Source organism: Fusarium subglutinans (assembly GCF_013396075.1).
Source record: "Fusarium subglutinans strain NRRL 66333 chromosome Unknown NRRL66333_c0000182, whole genome shotgun sequence".
NCBI classification, from domain to species: domain Eukaryota; kingdom Fungi; phylum Ascomycota; class Sordariomycetes; order Hypocreales; family Nectriaceae; genus Fusarium; species Fusarium subglutinans.
This window is the reverse complement of record NW_023502245.1, coordinates 61,828-76,796: the sequence shown is the minus strand read 5'-3', so window position 1 is coordinate 76,796 and position 14,969 is coordinate 61,828. Positions and strand designations below refer to the sequence as shown.

At 47.9% G+C, this 14,969-nt stretch overlaps 7 protein-coding genes across 7 annotated transcripts; 4 read left to right on the top strand and 3 right to left on the bottom strand.

Moving 5' to 3' along the window:
• Window positions 1-205: 205 nt before the first annotated feature.
• On the top strand, window positions 206-1,708 carry FSUBG_10464 (uncharacterized protein; the record flags this gene model as incomplete). The annotated part of the gene is made up of 2 exons (XM_036675044.1): window positions 206-1,188; window positions 1,243-1,708. The coding sequence occupies 2 exons, from the start codon at window positions 206-208 to the stop codon at window positions 1,706-1,708; spliced, it is 1,449 nt and encodes a 482-aa protein (XP_036534076.1).
• Window positions 1,709-5,063: 3,355 nt separating this feature from the next.
• On the top strand, window positions 5,064-5,499 carry FSUBG_10463 (uncharacterized protein; the record flags this gene model as incomplete). Its single annotated transcript, XM_036675043.1, has 2 exons — window positions 5,064-5,374; window positions 5,415-5,499. 2 exons carry the CDS (start codon window positions 5,064-5,066, stop codon window positions 5,497-5,499), a joined length of 396 nt encoding a protein of 131 aa, XP_036534075.1.
• Window positions 5,500-6,539: 1,040 nt separating this feature from the next.
• On the top strand, window positions 6,540-6,770 carry FSUBG_10462 (uncharacterized protein; the record flags this gene model as incomplete). Its single annotated transcript, XM_036675042.1, has 1 exon — window positions 6,540-6,770. The coding sequence occupies one exon, from the start codon at window positions 6,540-6,542 to the stop codon at window positions 6,768-6,770; it is 231 nt and encodes a 76-aa protein (XP_036534074.1).
• A 282-nt stretch (window positions 6,771-7,052) lies between these two features.
• FSUBG_10461 (beta transducin) lies at window positions 7,053-9,173 on the bottom strand (the record flags this gene model as incomplete). The annotated part of the gene is made up of 1 exon (XM_036675041.1): window positions 7,053-9,173. The coding sequence occupies one exon, from the start codon at window positions 9,171-9,173 to the stop codon at window positions 7,053-7,055; it is 2,121 nt and encodes a 706-aa protein (XP_036534073.1).
• A 668-nt stretch (window positions 9,174-9,841) lies between these two features.
• Window positions 9,842-10,147, bottom strand: FSUBG_10460 (uncharacterized protein; the record flags this gene model as incomplete). The annotated part of the gene is made up of 1 exon (XM_036675040.1): window positions 9,842-10,147. The coding sequence occupies one exon, from the start codon at window positions 10,145-10,147 to the stop codon at window positions 9,842-9,844; it is 306 nt and encodes a 101-aa protein (XP_036534072.1).
• A 1,104-nt stretch (window positions 10,148-11,251) lies between these two features.
• On the bottom strand, window positions 11,252-11,947 carry FSUBG_10459 (uncharacterized protein; the record flags this gene model as incomplete). The annotated part of the gene is made up of 1 exon (XM_036675038.1): window positions 11,252-11,947. The coding sequence occupies one exon, from the start codon at window positions 11,945-11,947 to the stop codon at window positions 11,252-11,254; it is 696 nt and encodes a 231-aa protein (XP_036534071.1).
• Window positions 11,948-13,971: 2,024 nt separating this feature from the next.
• On the top strand, window positions 13,972-14,930 carry FSUBG_10458 (uncharacterized protein; the record flags this gene model as incomplete). The annotated part of the gene is made up of 4 exons (XM_036675037.1): window positions 13,972-14,383; window positions 14,435-14,642; window positions 14,689-14,783; window positions 14,830-14,930. The coding sequence occupies 4 exons, from the start codon at window positions 13,972-13,974 to the stop codon at window positions 14,928-14,930; spliced, it is 816 nt and encodes a 271-aa protein (XP_036534070.1).
• Between the last annotated feature and the right edge of the window lie 39 nt (window positions 14,931-14,969).

Genomic DNA, 14,969 nt, shown 5'->3' with positions numbered 1-14,969 from the left:
GAGAAGTGGAGCAGCAAAAGTCCAACCAAATGAATTAGTCACGAGGCCTATGGATCCACATGACGTGGTGGGGTCTACGGATAATGCGAAACAAAATAAAAGATGGCACTACAGAATACTCCCCTCTATTTCTCAAAAAGTCACAATTCACTCACAGCCTCCTCTCATCTTGAACCGTCACAGCCCGTTCGACGCCGCATTCATAATGGATCCAAATCTAGAGCTTTATAAGAGCCTATTGCACCTTACCCCGTACCAGCGCCGCGACCGCATGGCACATCTTCCCCGATCTGAGTTCAATAGAGTCAGCACAATTGTCCAAGAGGAGGATGCTGCCAAGAGGCTAGAAGAGACCATCGCAGGTCGGGACCTCGTTCAAGTGGCCTTAGCTAATCCTTCCGAGATCAAAGAGGATGGACAATTGAAGAATATCGTGCTTGGCCGGACCAACCGCCTTGAGGACGAGGACAGCATGGCAGAACGCATCACCAACAGTGTCGCAGATAGCAGTTCGACCTTGATCAGTTACATCGCAGGCTTCGATAAGATGGCTCATCCTTTGTGCTTGGATGCCTGGAAGCTAGTGTATTGCGACATGTATTACGTTGACGGAGGCAATGCTACGCTACAGGAGATCTACGAAACACGCCTACAGGAAGAAGAACTTCAGACGCCTGCCGCCCGAGCCAGAGAGCTTATCAGGGATTTTCAACTCAAGAAGGCTCGTAGGAACGCAAAGTGGATGATTCCTGCCATCGAACGTCTTCCAGGAGAGGAACTAAAAGGTTGGGCGGAACAAGATCCTGGCCTCATGCAACGACTCGTCAGTGAGGGCAAGATCGAGGAAGCCATGGAACTCCTTTCGAAACCAAATTCCTACAAGGATATGTTGGCAGAAATCTGGACACAGGTATCTCCTCCGCCGCCAGCATGGCTAAAGAAGATCTTTGATACTGGTAAACAATTTGGCTTTGTCTACTACAGGTCTAGAGAATTGTACCAGACACGCTATAACTGGAGCTCTGTCTGGAGTCGAATTACTAATACCTCCTCTCCACCGGGGGTGAGCTGGGGCGATATTCATTGCCAAGGTAGCAAGAACTGGATGTCATTGTCTTCGCTTAAAACTGAGAACTGGCCTATGTTCTCCCCTAATGAGGAGTTGGCTGAAGACGACGACCTCCGCAAGTATGTATAACTATTACCTGACTAGTATTGATGAACTTACTAACCAACTGTCAGGCATTTCAAAGAATACTGCGAGGAGAACCGTTCCAAAACCGAAGAGGATGAAAAGAAGGAGAAGAAGAAGGAGAAGAAGAAGGAGAAGAAGAGAAAGAGAACGAACACAGATGACAATGAGAATCTGCTGTCTCCTGGAATTTTGCGAAATACCTTCATTGTCATTCCCCTCGAATTTGCTTCCGGAAATCTCAATATTGAGCATTTTGACTTTTACAACCCCTGCTGGGTTTGGGCATATGACGCAGACTGGGACGGATCGGAAGAAGAGACTGTTATCGACGGGGAGAAGTACGAAGGCCGGGTCAAGGTGGCCAAATGGTCGCTCAACTCCTGGTTCTACGCTGCTCGCTGGGAGGGTGTCAGTCTTCGGGATATGTGGCTCAAGGCGCAGAAGCATCCGGACAAGTACTGGATTTGTTATACAAAGGAGTTAGAGGAGTGGGATCACGAGCCATACATCTAGCCTCTAGGTCTTGGTTAAGCGAGCTCTTACTCGGCCAGTGAGGCAGACATAGTCAAGTATTGACAGACTATGGTTTAATATAATATATAAAAGGCGGAAAGGCTAGACACTGAAGTTAAAAAGACAAGTTTGACAATAGATTCATCATGTTCCAGTTCAACGGAAGCTCATACGGGCTCGATTGATGAGCCTTGTCATCACTTGTCACGTGATTTGTCACGCGCCTTAGGTGCGGAGATCGAAGCTCGAAAATTCGGATGCCTTCTACTAAACTAGCCGTTACTCTTCATCGCTTGCACTAAAAGAACAACAAGAACCAGCCATGGTAAGAACTGCTCTATGGGTATGGATATAGAGTGAACTAATAGTATTTAATAGGATGTTCAACCGTTTGACCAGGAAGCCTTTGACGCAGCCGCGATAGAAGAGAGTATTGATGGAATCAAGGGTATCGGCCAAACCATTCATTGGAGGAATTGTGATCGTGCGTTCCAAAAGAAATGCCAAGGCGGAGTCTGGTTGGGCATGCCAAAGGAGGGAGGATCGGTGAAGGCCGATCCGGGCTTTTCTGTTTATTTTATCAGGGGTTCGAAAGGCGAGGTCAGATCGGCCGATACGGCGTAAACTCCATTGATGAAGTGGTCAGCTTGCAAGGACTCCTCAGTCGTAATGACTTCTATGGTTTCTTCCCAAGGTTACTTCATCGGCTGGAAATAATCAAGAGTAGGCGACGGTCTCATAGGTAATGATCTCTGTCTTCTTGACGTGCGGTAATTGACTCCAAGACCAACACCCAACGGCTACCCCGTGACGCCACGACCGAAAGGCCTCTCGATAATTAAGTGATCGCAATCGAACCTTAGCGCCAATGGATCGGGACAGGCTCTAGAACCGACGTCTTGACTTGGTCGCGAGCCCTGCGGTTGCCAATCGGAGACAGTTGCATGCGTGCTACGTCAAGAGGGGCTATCCACGCTACTATCTCAATGGAGTGTATATTTGTTTCCTTACCTTAGGAGCCTCAAGTATCTCCTAGAGACTTGTATAAATGTAGTTATTATAAGCTTTGTACGCTATATGTAGTCCATTTTACAAAACGGTTTAGCTTCAGGAACAGGAATCAAAATGGCATGCAAGAAGCCTTCGGTTAGAGCGGATCACGAAGATGGTGTGAAGCAAGGTTTTGCCACGAACCGCTCCGAATTGCGGAGCCACGACAAGCGGAATCAATCCAAGACGGACTTCACCCAGAACGGGTCAGCAGTCTTTTCATTGTTGAGATGAACTGAGAGAAAATGCACCGGCGGAGACAAGATGAAGACGCTGGTATTTGAACAGTAGTGAGCCGGGCAGAACTAGAGATTGGTCGGTTTAATAGATCACTCCGATCGAGGGCTACAAAATCGAGGTGCGAGGTCTGCCAAGAAATCAAGTCAGGAAACTATTGGTCAACCATCAAGCGCTAAGCCAATTCTGATGCTTCAGTGGATGACCAACGGGGAACCCACTAAAGAGCCCTGTAACTCAACGTTCTGTTGGCATCGCTGACTGCACGACAATTGACATCGCCTTTCAACACTACCAGCATGAATGCATCCCCCTTATAAGACATCGTAGACAGTTTGAGCGGTTTCACCAAGCTGTCCTTTTAGTTGATAAATAAACATCTAACCTTTTGTCCTGTAAGTCCCTTCTTGTCAGAAGCTCATTCTGGTCAGACATTTTGAGCCATCCTCGTCAACAAAGCCAACCCAGACTGAGGGTAACCACAAACTTGATAAGAGCATCAATATGATAATAGAGTTCAGTCAACTAACGAGCTACCATGAAGTCCCACATAGCCGTAAACTTCCTTGTACAACCGAAAGTCTGGACATAGGGATGTCGGTTGAGAGTGACAGCGCCTCAAGAGGGGAAGATCTTGCGAAGTTGCCAGGAGGAGATTCGGGCTTGGAAACGAGTCATGCAGCTTTTGACATCTTGGGTATAGATCCGCCTGGACAATTGGCTGACAATATGATCGAAAGTGCCTCAACCACGACCATCGCCATCCGTAGATTCAGTGCCTTGTATCCATGGTGTGATCTCCGCAGGTAGTGCATTGAGAAGCCTACTGATTGATCGTTGGAAGACGACTCGTGGAATTATCTACAGAACGCAAGAGATTCTGGCAAGGTTTGCGGAGCAGCTTAATCTTGTGAGACTGGTCTGAGCGAAGGTAGGAAGTAACTGGTCATCTCACAAAGGTAATTGCTCGGCACTCATGTTTTCTTCGTGATGTAGACTTCATGGATGATTCTGAAGCCCGCTTGTCCAAGAATTATCGGTTCATGAGCTCGCGAAATTCCACCTATTACATGACCAGGTCTAGTGTAGTGACGGGAGGAATCTTGATGCAAATTTAGAAACGGCGGGAGTTCGTGACGCCAGGGATATTGCGAGGACTCGATGGCGAGAGGCGCTGCAATCGGAACTGGTGCTGGATGATCCTCTGAGGGCTTCATATAGTTTCTTCGTACCCTTCGGGGGTGTTGGTATCGGGGAGCTTTGCGTTGTTCAGAGGGGAGGCGTATTCGGGCAACGGGACGATATCGTCACGGTCTTCGGTGAGGGTCGTCTGGTGGCTTCGATTCGTTTTGGTAGTGGGATACTGCTCGGTCATCAGAGGTCAGTCATGTTGTCAGTTATCAGAGGGAAAAGGGAGACGACTGGCCAACGTGAAGGTTCATGTGAACACATCGACCCTTTGTTCAACATTTGAGGGTTTGTTCTGCAGCTGCTCAAGGGCAGTTCACCGAGGAGACGACCGACCTGTTCATTCTCGATACCATTGTGTTCCATATATGGAGATATACAGCAGGCGGTCTCTCGAGTACATCACCAAGCAAACATTGAACAGAATGTAGCGAAGCTTGGGGACACATTCGTTTGGCTGAAAGGGGCTTTCTCTCAGTTGCACAGCCACGGCCGGCAGACGGGCATGCTTTGTGGCTCAAGTCCTCGTGGGAGAGTGCATCAGCTTCATTTGCATCCTCTTCCGCGTGGACAAGAACCTCTATTTGGAGGGTACCGTCCAGGTAGTCTTGGTGCTCTCAGTCCATAACTGTAGTGGAGAAGTCTGCTGAAGCTGAACTCATGTCTTGACAGTGTCAAAGCTCGCTAAAGAATCCAATCTGGTCCTGACAGTGCCAGCCAAATACTCAAATACTCAAACCCCACAGCTCTCACACAAACTTCCACCTTTTCTCTTCCTCCACCATCCACACTCAAAATCCCGTCTCCTTCATATCCTCCATTCCCCAACATCTGACTCTACAACCTTTCACACAAAGTCAAATTTTCAACACTTCCGACGATGTCTACCGAACCCCCCGTTGACCGTCTCGAGCTCGTCGCCCTTCGTGAGAAGGTCGCGACCATCTCCGAAGAAAATACATTCGTCAACGAACTCAATGACGACCTCACATGGAAGAACGGGGAGCTTGGGATCGAAAATGAAGATCTGAAGAAAAGCCTGGCGCTCGCCGAGGAGCGTCAGAAACGTTTCTTCGACTACTGGCGGTGTGCGGAAGAAGAGCTTACCAAGCAAATTGAGCTCAACAAAGAGCTCATGCAACAGCTCGAGGCTGAGAAGGCGAAGACCTCCAGCGCCGAGCAAAGCGAAAAGTAAGCCCAGAAACCCTCGCTATAACCGCACTCACTACAGGATCCTTTTGGACGTTGATGACTTGGCTGCTAACACTTTCCCAAGCGTTCAGAACAATCAGCAAATCGTGACCATGAGTCAATAAGCAGGATCACTGTAGCAAGGACAGAGGCGGTTAATGGTTATACCTTGCGGTTTTGTGTCACAGGGTTGTTCATTCGGCAGGGTAAACTTAGTTGGCAAGCAGGAATACTCTCGACAGTCTATCAATGAGATGTGATTTTTCGTGGCTCAGATTCAGTCAGTGTTGGAGTCAGACGAGCGGTTCGGGGGAAATTGTGAAGTGTTGTTCGTAGTAGTCACCTGTCAGATCACCATCGCCACAGCACACAGCCCTCATGACCATGGCTATGACCATGGCGAGCAGTTTGTGTCTTACGATGTGTGACTTTTCACTATGGTCAAAATATAGAAAGGCCCGCGTCGCGCCAAAGTAGATCTCGGTCGGGCGACTAATGATTTGAGGTTGAGGGGGTCACGCTGCGGTGCGTGTTTCCCAGACCTGATGACGTAGCAACGCATTTTCACTTTCCCTTCAAAACAACGACGACAGTACATTCGTCTCTGCTTCACCACAGTTTCTCTACACTTTGTGACACTTACGACGAGAATTTCAGTACATATCCGCGAGAAGCTCCGGCTCCATGCGCAGCCAACTCCACTGCACACCCGCCAATCGAAAGAACCGCGTTCTTGACCAAGTTTCCCGACAAGTAGATCGATACAGAACGCCCCCTCCTCTGCCACCAGTCCTACCCGCAAGGCCTCCCACTACTACAGCTGGCAAAGCAACCTTTGTTGCCTAGCGCTAGACTCGAAGCGGCCAAGGAGATGTCCACGGCAAGGAGAGGATGCTGAAGCGCAAGGCGGAGTTGGCACAGTCAAAAACAACGAGGTAAGGCGCGCGAGGCACGCAGAACTCGCAGGCTCTTTATGGCGCTTCTCAGGCGAAGAGCAAGTCCAGCATTGTGAGTGATGAAAGACCTATGGACACTGATGACGAGGACTTGGAGGAGTCAGCTGGGAGCAGCGGGCGCAACAGAGACTTCGTAGAGCAAGATCGGAGACTTCAACCACCTCAGCGTACGCTTTCAGAGCGCAATCTCCTGTTTATATCAACCGACCATGCTGATCAACACTCTCAAACAGTTTACCACCAACGAACGAGTCGAAACATCGAATTGCTTCAAAGCCGACCGAACCGAAGCCAGTGGAGATACGACACGACACCCGAGCCCTGCTGCACCGAGAGAACAAGAGGATAACTTCCTGAGGACATCACAGTATCTTGGAGCCCTGGGGCAAGTCTTCGCGCAAGCGGCCTTGATCGAGTTTGGTACTTGCCTGGTCGCGTGATGTTTGTTTCCGGCCCGTCTCCTTGTGTGTCGCTTCTCCGAGCATTGATGTACAAGGTCGGCTGCAAGAATCCGCTACTTTGCATCCCTCTGAGAACTCATTCCATCACAAGAGTCAAGACTGCATCTACAAAGTCACTCGGTCTACTAAGGACCTGCTTGCAGTTGCCATCAGGTAAAACCACCCTGTTTGCTCTTGGGTATACTGACGATGGCTCGACCATACAAGTACGATATCCTAAAAAAACCTCCCCTTCGTTCCCTACGCACAAACGCACTACCATCACGACAACGCCGACCGATTCGTACTCGTCCTATCAAGCAAAGTCTTATACCATCTCTGATTACCAATCAAACTCTTCATCTCCTGCCCCGTCGCATAAGCCGCCGCCGTCTTCCCATTCGCACACTTAGCCCTCGGATTCGCCCCATTCTCCAGCAACACCTTGACCAGCGCCACATTGCCCCTCAGCGTCGCAAACGCCAGTTCTGTCTTGCCCCCGGTGTCGAGCGTGTCAGCGTTGGCACCATGTCTCATCAGCAGAGCTACTATCTCGTGGTTATCCTTCCTGCATGCAATGTGCAGCGGGGATCGGCGTTTTGTATCTCGTTCGTTGGGGTCGGTGCCGTACTGCAGAAGGAGGTCGGCCATGGCGGGGTGCTGGTGTGATACTGCTGCGTAAAGGGCTAGTTCGCTTCCATTGGTGGTTGACGCCCCATTCTGCAGGAGGAGTTTCACAAGGTCGAGTTCGCCGGCGGAGACCGCGTGCCAAAGAGCAGTTTGGGTATTGCCGTTACCTCCAACGTTGCCAGACACCAAGCCTTTCTGTAGAAGCAGTTTTGCGCATGCAGTGTGTCTATGGTACACGGCGTACCATAACGCCGTTAGCCCATGTACATCCCTTATTTCAGGGTGGATCCTGGCGCTGGACAGGATAAATCTGACGATGGCTTCTTGGCCGCACTCTGCAGCATGGGAGAGCGCAGTTCGACCTTCACTGTCAGTTATGAGAGTAGATGTGTCTCTCCTTGCCAACAGCTGACTGACGAGACGCTCATGGCCACCGCGAGCAGCCAGACAGATCGCTGAGCGAGCTTCATCGTGCATTGTTCCAGGTGGGGCTTGGGCTAGTAGGTACCAGACTGAGCCAGCATCGCCTACTAAAGCAGGTTCTGAAAGTGATGATATGCTGTTGCGCTCAACAACTGCACTGGAATCGGATAGTCCATCGACCTGCCCTTCCTTCTGTCTTGCTCTTCGGGAAATTGATGGGAGGTGGAGCCGTATACACAAAGGCCTCACGGGATACTGCGTGAGGTTGAACCTGTCCAAGTCAATCCACTCCAACTCGTCACTCCTACACCTCTCAAAATGCTCCATCGTCAAATAAACATCCCTCAAATTCACTGCAATCAATTTATCCCTCGTCCCAACCCTCGTACAATGAAGAACACAAAGGCCCCTGCCCGAAGTATCCTGCGCAATGAACGGCGCCTCCATGTGCACACCCTTATTAGTGATCGTGAACGGACTGTTATATGGCGTGAACGGATTCCATGGGATGATATCGCCTGAGTGCTTGAAGGCAGCTGGTGTGGGGGCGAGTAACCCACCACGAGAAGTGATGGCTTTCCAAGCGAAGATGCTGTGATCGTCTGATACGCGCATGATCTCTTCTTGGAGCCGATAGAAGGCCTTGTCGCCTTCACCGTAGAGGAGGGGCATGTTGATCCCGAAGATACCCATGAGGGAATATGCACTGTCTTCCTTTCTTGTTGTTACTCTGTCGGCTGCCCATGACATTCTCTGTGCGATGCTCGCCGTCTCTAGCTCTTCGCTGTCACAGAGAATAGATTCTGGTATACTTGTTCTTTGCGACAGTACCTGCACTAAGCTTGTCTTGGTACCCAACTCACGCCAGTCTCTGTCGAAGAAGATCATTGAACTTGGCGCAATAAGTTCTTGTAGCGTCCAACCTCTAGTAAACCATCTGCTATTGGGGATTTCAGAGACGGTAGAAATATCTGCGAGGTATACATAACAAATGCTAGCCTCTTGATAATACCGATACATCGAATTAATAGCTTCACTCAATTCTGCACTGCTTGTCTTATCGATGCAGCAGGTATCGTCCCAGATATACAGAAACTCATTCTCTCTCGCTACGCGACAGCAGCTCTCGAGCTTAGCGTAGCCCTTTTTCGACTTGGCGCTATCGCGTCCCATGTCGTGGAAGAGTACCTCTTCCTGTTCCCAGGTATGAGACAGGATTGCGTAGTCGGGCACATTGTCGTCGGCGACAAACTCGAGTTGGATGGTTTGGGTGTTGACGAGGCGCATGGCCGATGCTGTGCGAGGAGTGGAGTTGAGATTAGTGATGAGGATTGGGATGAGGGATATCATCCTTGTTTGTTTTGGGGTTAGTGATTGGTTAGAGATAGAAATTGGTGGCCAATTCTGACAGATGCGGGGAAGTTCGCAGAGACTATGGTCCGCTCGTCAAGTGACATCTTCTATCTTGACGCAAGGGACTCCGGTGTTTTGCTTTGCTCGGCAATGGCTCATTTGTTGACTTTTAGAATGACAATAGATCGTAGAAATCCAGGTTGTAGCGATATATCACCCGACCGCTTACTCGACATTTCATCGCTCTTCTTGGCTGGGTGGGTATACGTCTTGGTGCTGTGTTTCCCCATTAAAAGGTCTATTGCAATATATGATTCCATATTGACTGTTGGCAGAAATGAAAAAATAGTTTAGATGATATTATAATCCTTGCCTAGTTCTAAGTTAAGCTACGCACAGATATTCTGCAGCATAAACTAATCTCATGGCCTTGAACTCCATCCCAACCTGCTAAATTCATTGATTGGAGTTGACTCAATCGAGTACTGTCTCGAAGCTGATTAGTTACAATTCATCTACAAACTCAGTCGAGCTCACTTAAGTAGGGGAAGAGTTGCACCTCTGCCCCTCGGTCATCTCGCCAAGTTGTGTTTTATCCCATATCCCCGTTTGCCTCATTGTGACTTGTTTCAATCCTTCCCTCTGAAAACGTTACATGTCGCTGTTTACATATCGATATCCGATTCGTCAAGCAACGGCTGAGCATCGAGCAGTTCCTTAGCCTTTACACGAAAGCTGCGAAGTACAGCAGGAAGAGATCCTTTCTTCGTAACCCACTCCCAAGGATAAGTGAGGACATATTTGGGCGAGGCGAGGTTGTGCGTCCAGCAGGGTTCAAGCGCATTTGCCAGGGCAATGTCTTCACTAGTGATTTGGCCTGCGTAGGGATACGGGATATCTTTGTGCAGCACATAGAGGAGCTGTAGCTGTCGAGCGCGAAGACGAGTATTCTTTTCAGGGCTGTAAGTCATGATTGCGTGTTAGTTCAGATGAGTAAGAGATGGGTAGTGTTGTCATAGTGGATAGTGTAAGAGATTGAGTTGCAAGGCCATTTGATGTGGACTTTATATAGTATGATTTCATATCTACCAGTCGTTGTCACCGTGTGAATATATTCTCTTTGTGTAAGGCTGATCAAGTGAAGTCACACGCTTGAAAAGGGAGTACTTTCATCCTATGAATTCACTTTCGTCGCCTGCATGACTACCTTTGTCCAGTTGCGACGTGTATTTGCTTCACTAAAAGGTTCAAAAGGGACGCATGATCTTGCTTTAAATTCCATCAGTGAGAACTGTCTTTGACTTAGTGACCGCCTTGTCTCGATACGCAATTCACGAAGTGCTACAGCAGAAGCAACTATAACAAATAACCAAAACAGGGGTCAGTCCTTCACGAATAAGAAAAGAGAAGAGATATAGAGCTAGTTCGTGTCCTGGTATTAGGAAAGCGCTTGCTGTCTAGGCTTCTATATCCTACGCGGAAAGAGAGGTAGAACTGCTCCTACCTCCTTCGTCTTGACTTAGTGACTTACACCTGGTTATGTTATATGTTTGCATACTTCTTTCTTTAATATTTTAAACGGATTCCATTCACTCAATAGAGCCAGCGGGTAAGTTAAGGCTTACGCTGGGATAGTTCCGCTACTATATGCCTGCCACCAACCACACCGTCAGAGGAGGGTTAGCCGCTATTATGTTCATTGCAAATAAAACATCTAAGTAGAATTGCCGCCGCCACCTGTTATCAGGCTTACTAATAAATTAAATCTCTCTGGGTTATATAAGTATTATTAGTACACCTTACTGAATTTTATCTTAGTTATATAATAATAAGTATTATTTAAGAGCCTAAAGTTTAAGTAAAGATATTAAGATTTGAAATAAAATAGACTTAAATTATAACTAGCCTTAATAAATTAAAAATAAAGATAAAACTCATTATATAGTCTATTATTCCCAAAGGTCTTATTATCTCTATATCCCTATATAACTCCAGCGTTTATTTCCTGCCTTATTGCCATCTAACCCGCAAATAAAGAACACACCCTGTCCACCTAAACTACCCAATATTCCCAGTCATATCGACTTCTTCATATATTGATTCATCGAAACAAGGCCCTTCTGTATATACAATTCCTCGATCTTTTGTTGAATAATCCTCGCTAATCTATGCCGCCTGGCCTTTTCAACAAGCACGATGCGTCTACTTCGCTCAAAGATTGGGGCAACGACAGGTTCTTCAAACACTGATGTGTTGGTCTCAAGCAAAAGGTATCTGACAGTGTCCTTGGGCAGTGCGTAGATGTAACTAAAGTCGCTGGGCCGGGGGGAATCTGGGTTCATCAGACTGCAGTATAGTGCGTGGCCTTGTCGCAAATACTCCTGTGATAGCTTCTCGAACTCGGCGAGTGTCGCAACGGTTTGTTGGTTGGGAGGAGGATTGTGTTGGATATTCAGCGGTAGATCTTTAGGGCATGGAACGGCAAGGTTGTTCATACGATGAGCCATTTGCAGCACGGTGCCCTCATCGAGCTTTGGTGGGCTGATAGAACGTGTAGGGGTGAATATGAAGAGAAGTATTGTCAGTGTGAATACTACTTTCCAGTAGCGGTTGATGAGCTGGCGTCGTGGCAATGGTCGGGGCTCGTGGTTGGTCTTGAGCTCCGCATTGATATGAGATTCCGCTTGGCGGCCACTAGGTCTTTCGGGGGCGAATTTGGGAGTTTCATACTTCGGAGGAAGTGAGGCAATGGGTTGATCAGAAATATACATTTTGCTGGTGTAGATATAGCGGCATGTACTAGGATGCTGAGTCTCTAAAATGGCTGGTCAATTTGACTAGAAAAGCTGAAGTCTTGCGATGACTAGATCGAGAATGAAATATGGCGAGGGAGCGTTGCGATTTATGATTTCAACTGAGGTAATCTTTGACAACGAACTGGGCCTTCAATCAGCAGAGCTTGTTTGAGGTGAAGGCACATGTCATATAAGGAAACAAAGAGTTCAAAGACCAATCTGTGGCTTACATCATTGTCAGAACATCCAGGCTATTTTCGTCAATTTGGCACAAAGACTGTCGATTGAATCTATTAATAAAGTTATTGACGGAGTTGCCGCGTGCAGAAGCTACAAAGAACTCCACAGTTGGCAAAGACAATGACTCTTTGTTCGCGCATAATACAAAGGCACAGAAGTTAAAGAAAGAGGAAGTTATTAATTCAATGATGGATCTAATAATATGTCAGGGTGCAGTGTTATTGTAGCTGAGCATCATTGCGACGGTAAGAATATCAACCAGTTCTATGAGGATCCGCCCATGAATCAAGATGTTGTGGACGGACGATGAGAATAAGCTTAGGGTACAGACGCTTGAGATTTATCATCAAGGCTGTTTGGGACGGAATTTTCTCATCCTCCATTTTACTAATTTTATGCAACTTGCCGTTGATGAAAGACATTTACTCGAATGACGTAGCTCCTCTTTCCTACGTATTCAGTCGCAGTCATGACCCCCAGCAGGGTCTGTTGACAATAATTGCACTTTGACACTTTCTCTCTAAGCAAGGTCTGTGCCACCAGATTCTGACAGTATTGGCTGGCTGTCCTGTAGACAATATTATCCACAACGGAAGATTTAGGGACTGCTTGCTATTGTGGTTGCTTTTGTTGAGCTAAGCGAGACCGTCATGGTGTGTTGACTGTTGTTCGCCCGGCGGTTTCTGATCTATCAATTTTGGCGCTCTGTGGTTACCGCACTGTACATTTAAGCGATCTCAAAACTCAGGCTGTATGGAAGTAAATGTGATTGGCGGGGAACCAGATTTCGGGGACATACAGTATGTGTTTCCATGTTTCTAGACTGTATCTCAAGACGTGGATGCCAGGAACTTATGGACGGAGTATTAGTGCCAATAAATAGTCCTAGTCTAATTCTAGTGACGCTCTCTGGGAGCCATATTGTATTGGGTGGCTTGCGTTGAGTGAAATAGAACGCGTCCTCACTAATTGTGATAACAGCAAGTTGAAACTCGACGCTCCACAGGATGAGACTTCAGTAAAACCATTCACTGAGATACACACAAATCTCCTCGATTCTCTGAGCTTAGCTGAAGTCATGACAAGATGGACTGAGCAAGACAGAGAACATCGTTTCTTTCACACAAATCTGTGCTTTGACCCTGACCCTGCCAACATCCCTGCAACAGCCCGTCTGCTGCAAGCCACGTCTTCTTCTCCTCTGAGATAGCCAATCACAAGCTCAAACGTGACTGCGTAAACCAAAATTCACCGTCTGCAATTGCAAGCCACACGCATTCAATGGTTGTGCCAAGGCCTTTTTGCCCGTGGAATTACATTCTTCAACTGTTACCGAAACCAGTGAGCAAGCCACAAAGCGCCCGCTCCACCAATGAATGCATTCGCTTTTGCCAAGAACCTGTGATAACTGTTAATAGTAAGCCAAACACTACTTTTGCGTGTTTCCCAAGCTTCTACACATGTTCCGTGCAGGGAGGCTAAACGGACCAGGGGACGGCATCTGACGTAACGGTTCTGTGTGTTCCATGAGCATGGACTAGTCGTTCCCTCTCTTAAGGTTCTTCCATTCCTTCCAGAATCTTGCCCTTTCAAGATACCACTGCTCTTACACATCAGTCTACTCAGCAACCTTCTCTGTTCCTGTCTTCCTCTGGTCATTAACAGGGAGTCTCTACCTATCTTTATACCCTTGACTTCTGTCAAAGATCGAGGTCTTCTTCCACTACCCCTCCCTCGCATTCTCTCTCCTGCTTCCCACTATGGCAGTCCTTCCCTTCATCCCCGGCATAAACATCTCCGTTCTTGTGGACGGTGAGCCAGCCACAGAGCACATACCGGTGCCCGAGGATTTCCCTCCCCTCATTGACGCAACCGGGCATCAAGACATCGCGCACAATCGATGCTTCATTCGGTCTCTTGATAACACATCTCATGCCATTCGCTTCAGGATCTCATCTGACTTCACGTTTCCCCGGGGCAAAACCACCCTCATCATCTCTACCTATATCGACGGCGAGCCTTTTGATAATAGAGTTGTCCAAAAAAAGGCTCTCGTCAGCACAACGCGTGGTAACAAGGAGTACGTTGGCTTCATTACCTACTGTCACCGCGGCTATGCGGATGGCTCCTCTGAGTCATACGAGGCATTCTTTCGAGACATCAGAAACCCTGGTAAGTCTACTACGACACTTAGAGATCACAAGATAACTGACGTCAACAAAGCATATCAGGCAGATGACGGCTCTGGTATCAGTGATGCCGAGAGTATCAAGGCTTTGGGGAGCATCCAAGTTTCTATTAAAGTCGCGAGGGACTGTGGTCCTGGCATGATGGGCAACGATGAGTTCAACGACGACAAGAGAAATGCGTCTCTCGCCATTGATAGCGACGCCCTCCAAGAGCATGGCTCTGGCCAAATCCATGGAACCACGTACATTTCCACGTATATTGACATGAACTTGGCTAACATGTCGCAGCTACACCAGAACAGCCGAAACTCTCGACATGGATTACCTTGCTGTTGATCGTGAGGCTCACATCGGAAACTTCTTCTTCTATTATCAGGCTCCTCGTATGTGACCTACTCTCCTGATCAATACCATTGCTAATGTTTGCAGCTGCTGAAGGCGCTTGGTTCAACTTACAAAAGAAGTTCCAAGACGACAACGCTGATAAGATGGTGCATCTGCGCTCAAACCCCAACCAGGCACCCAGATGAGCGATGCGGCACACGACAACCGGCTTGTCAAGTAATAGA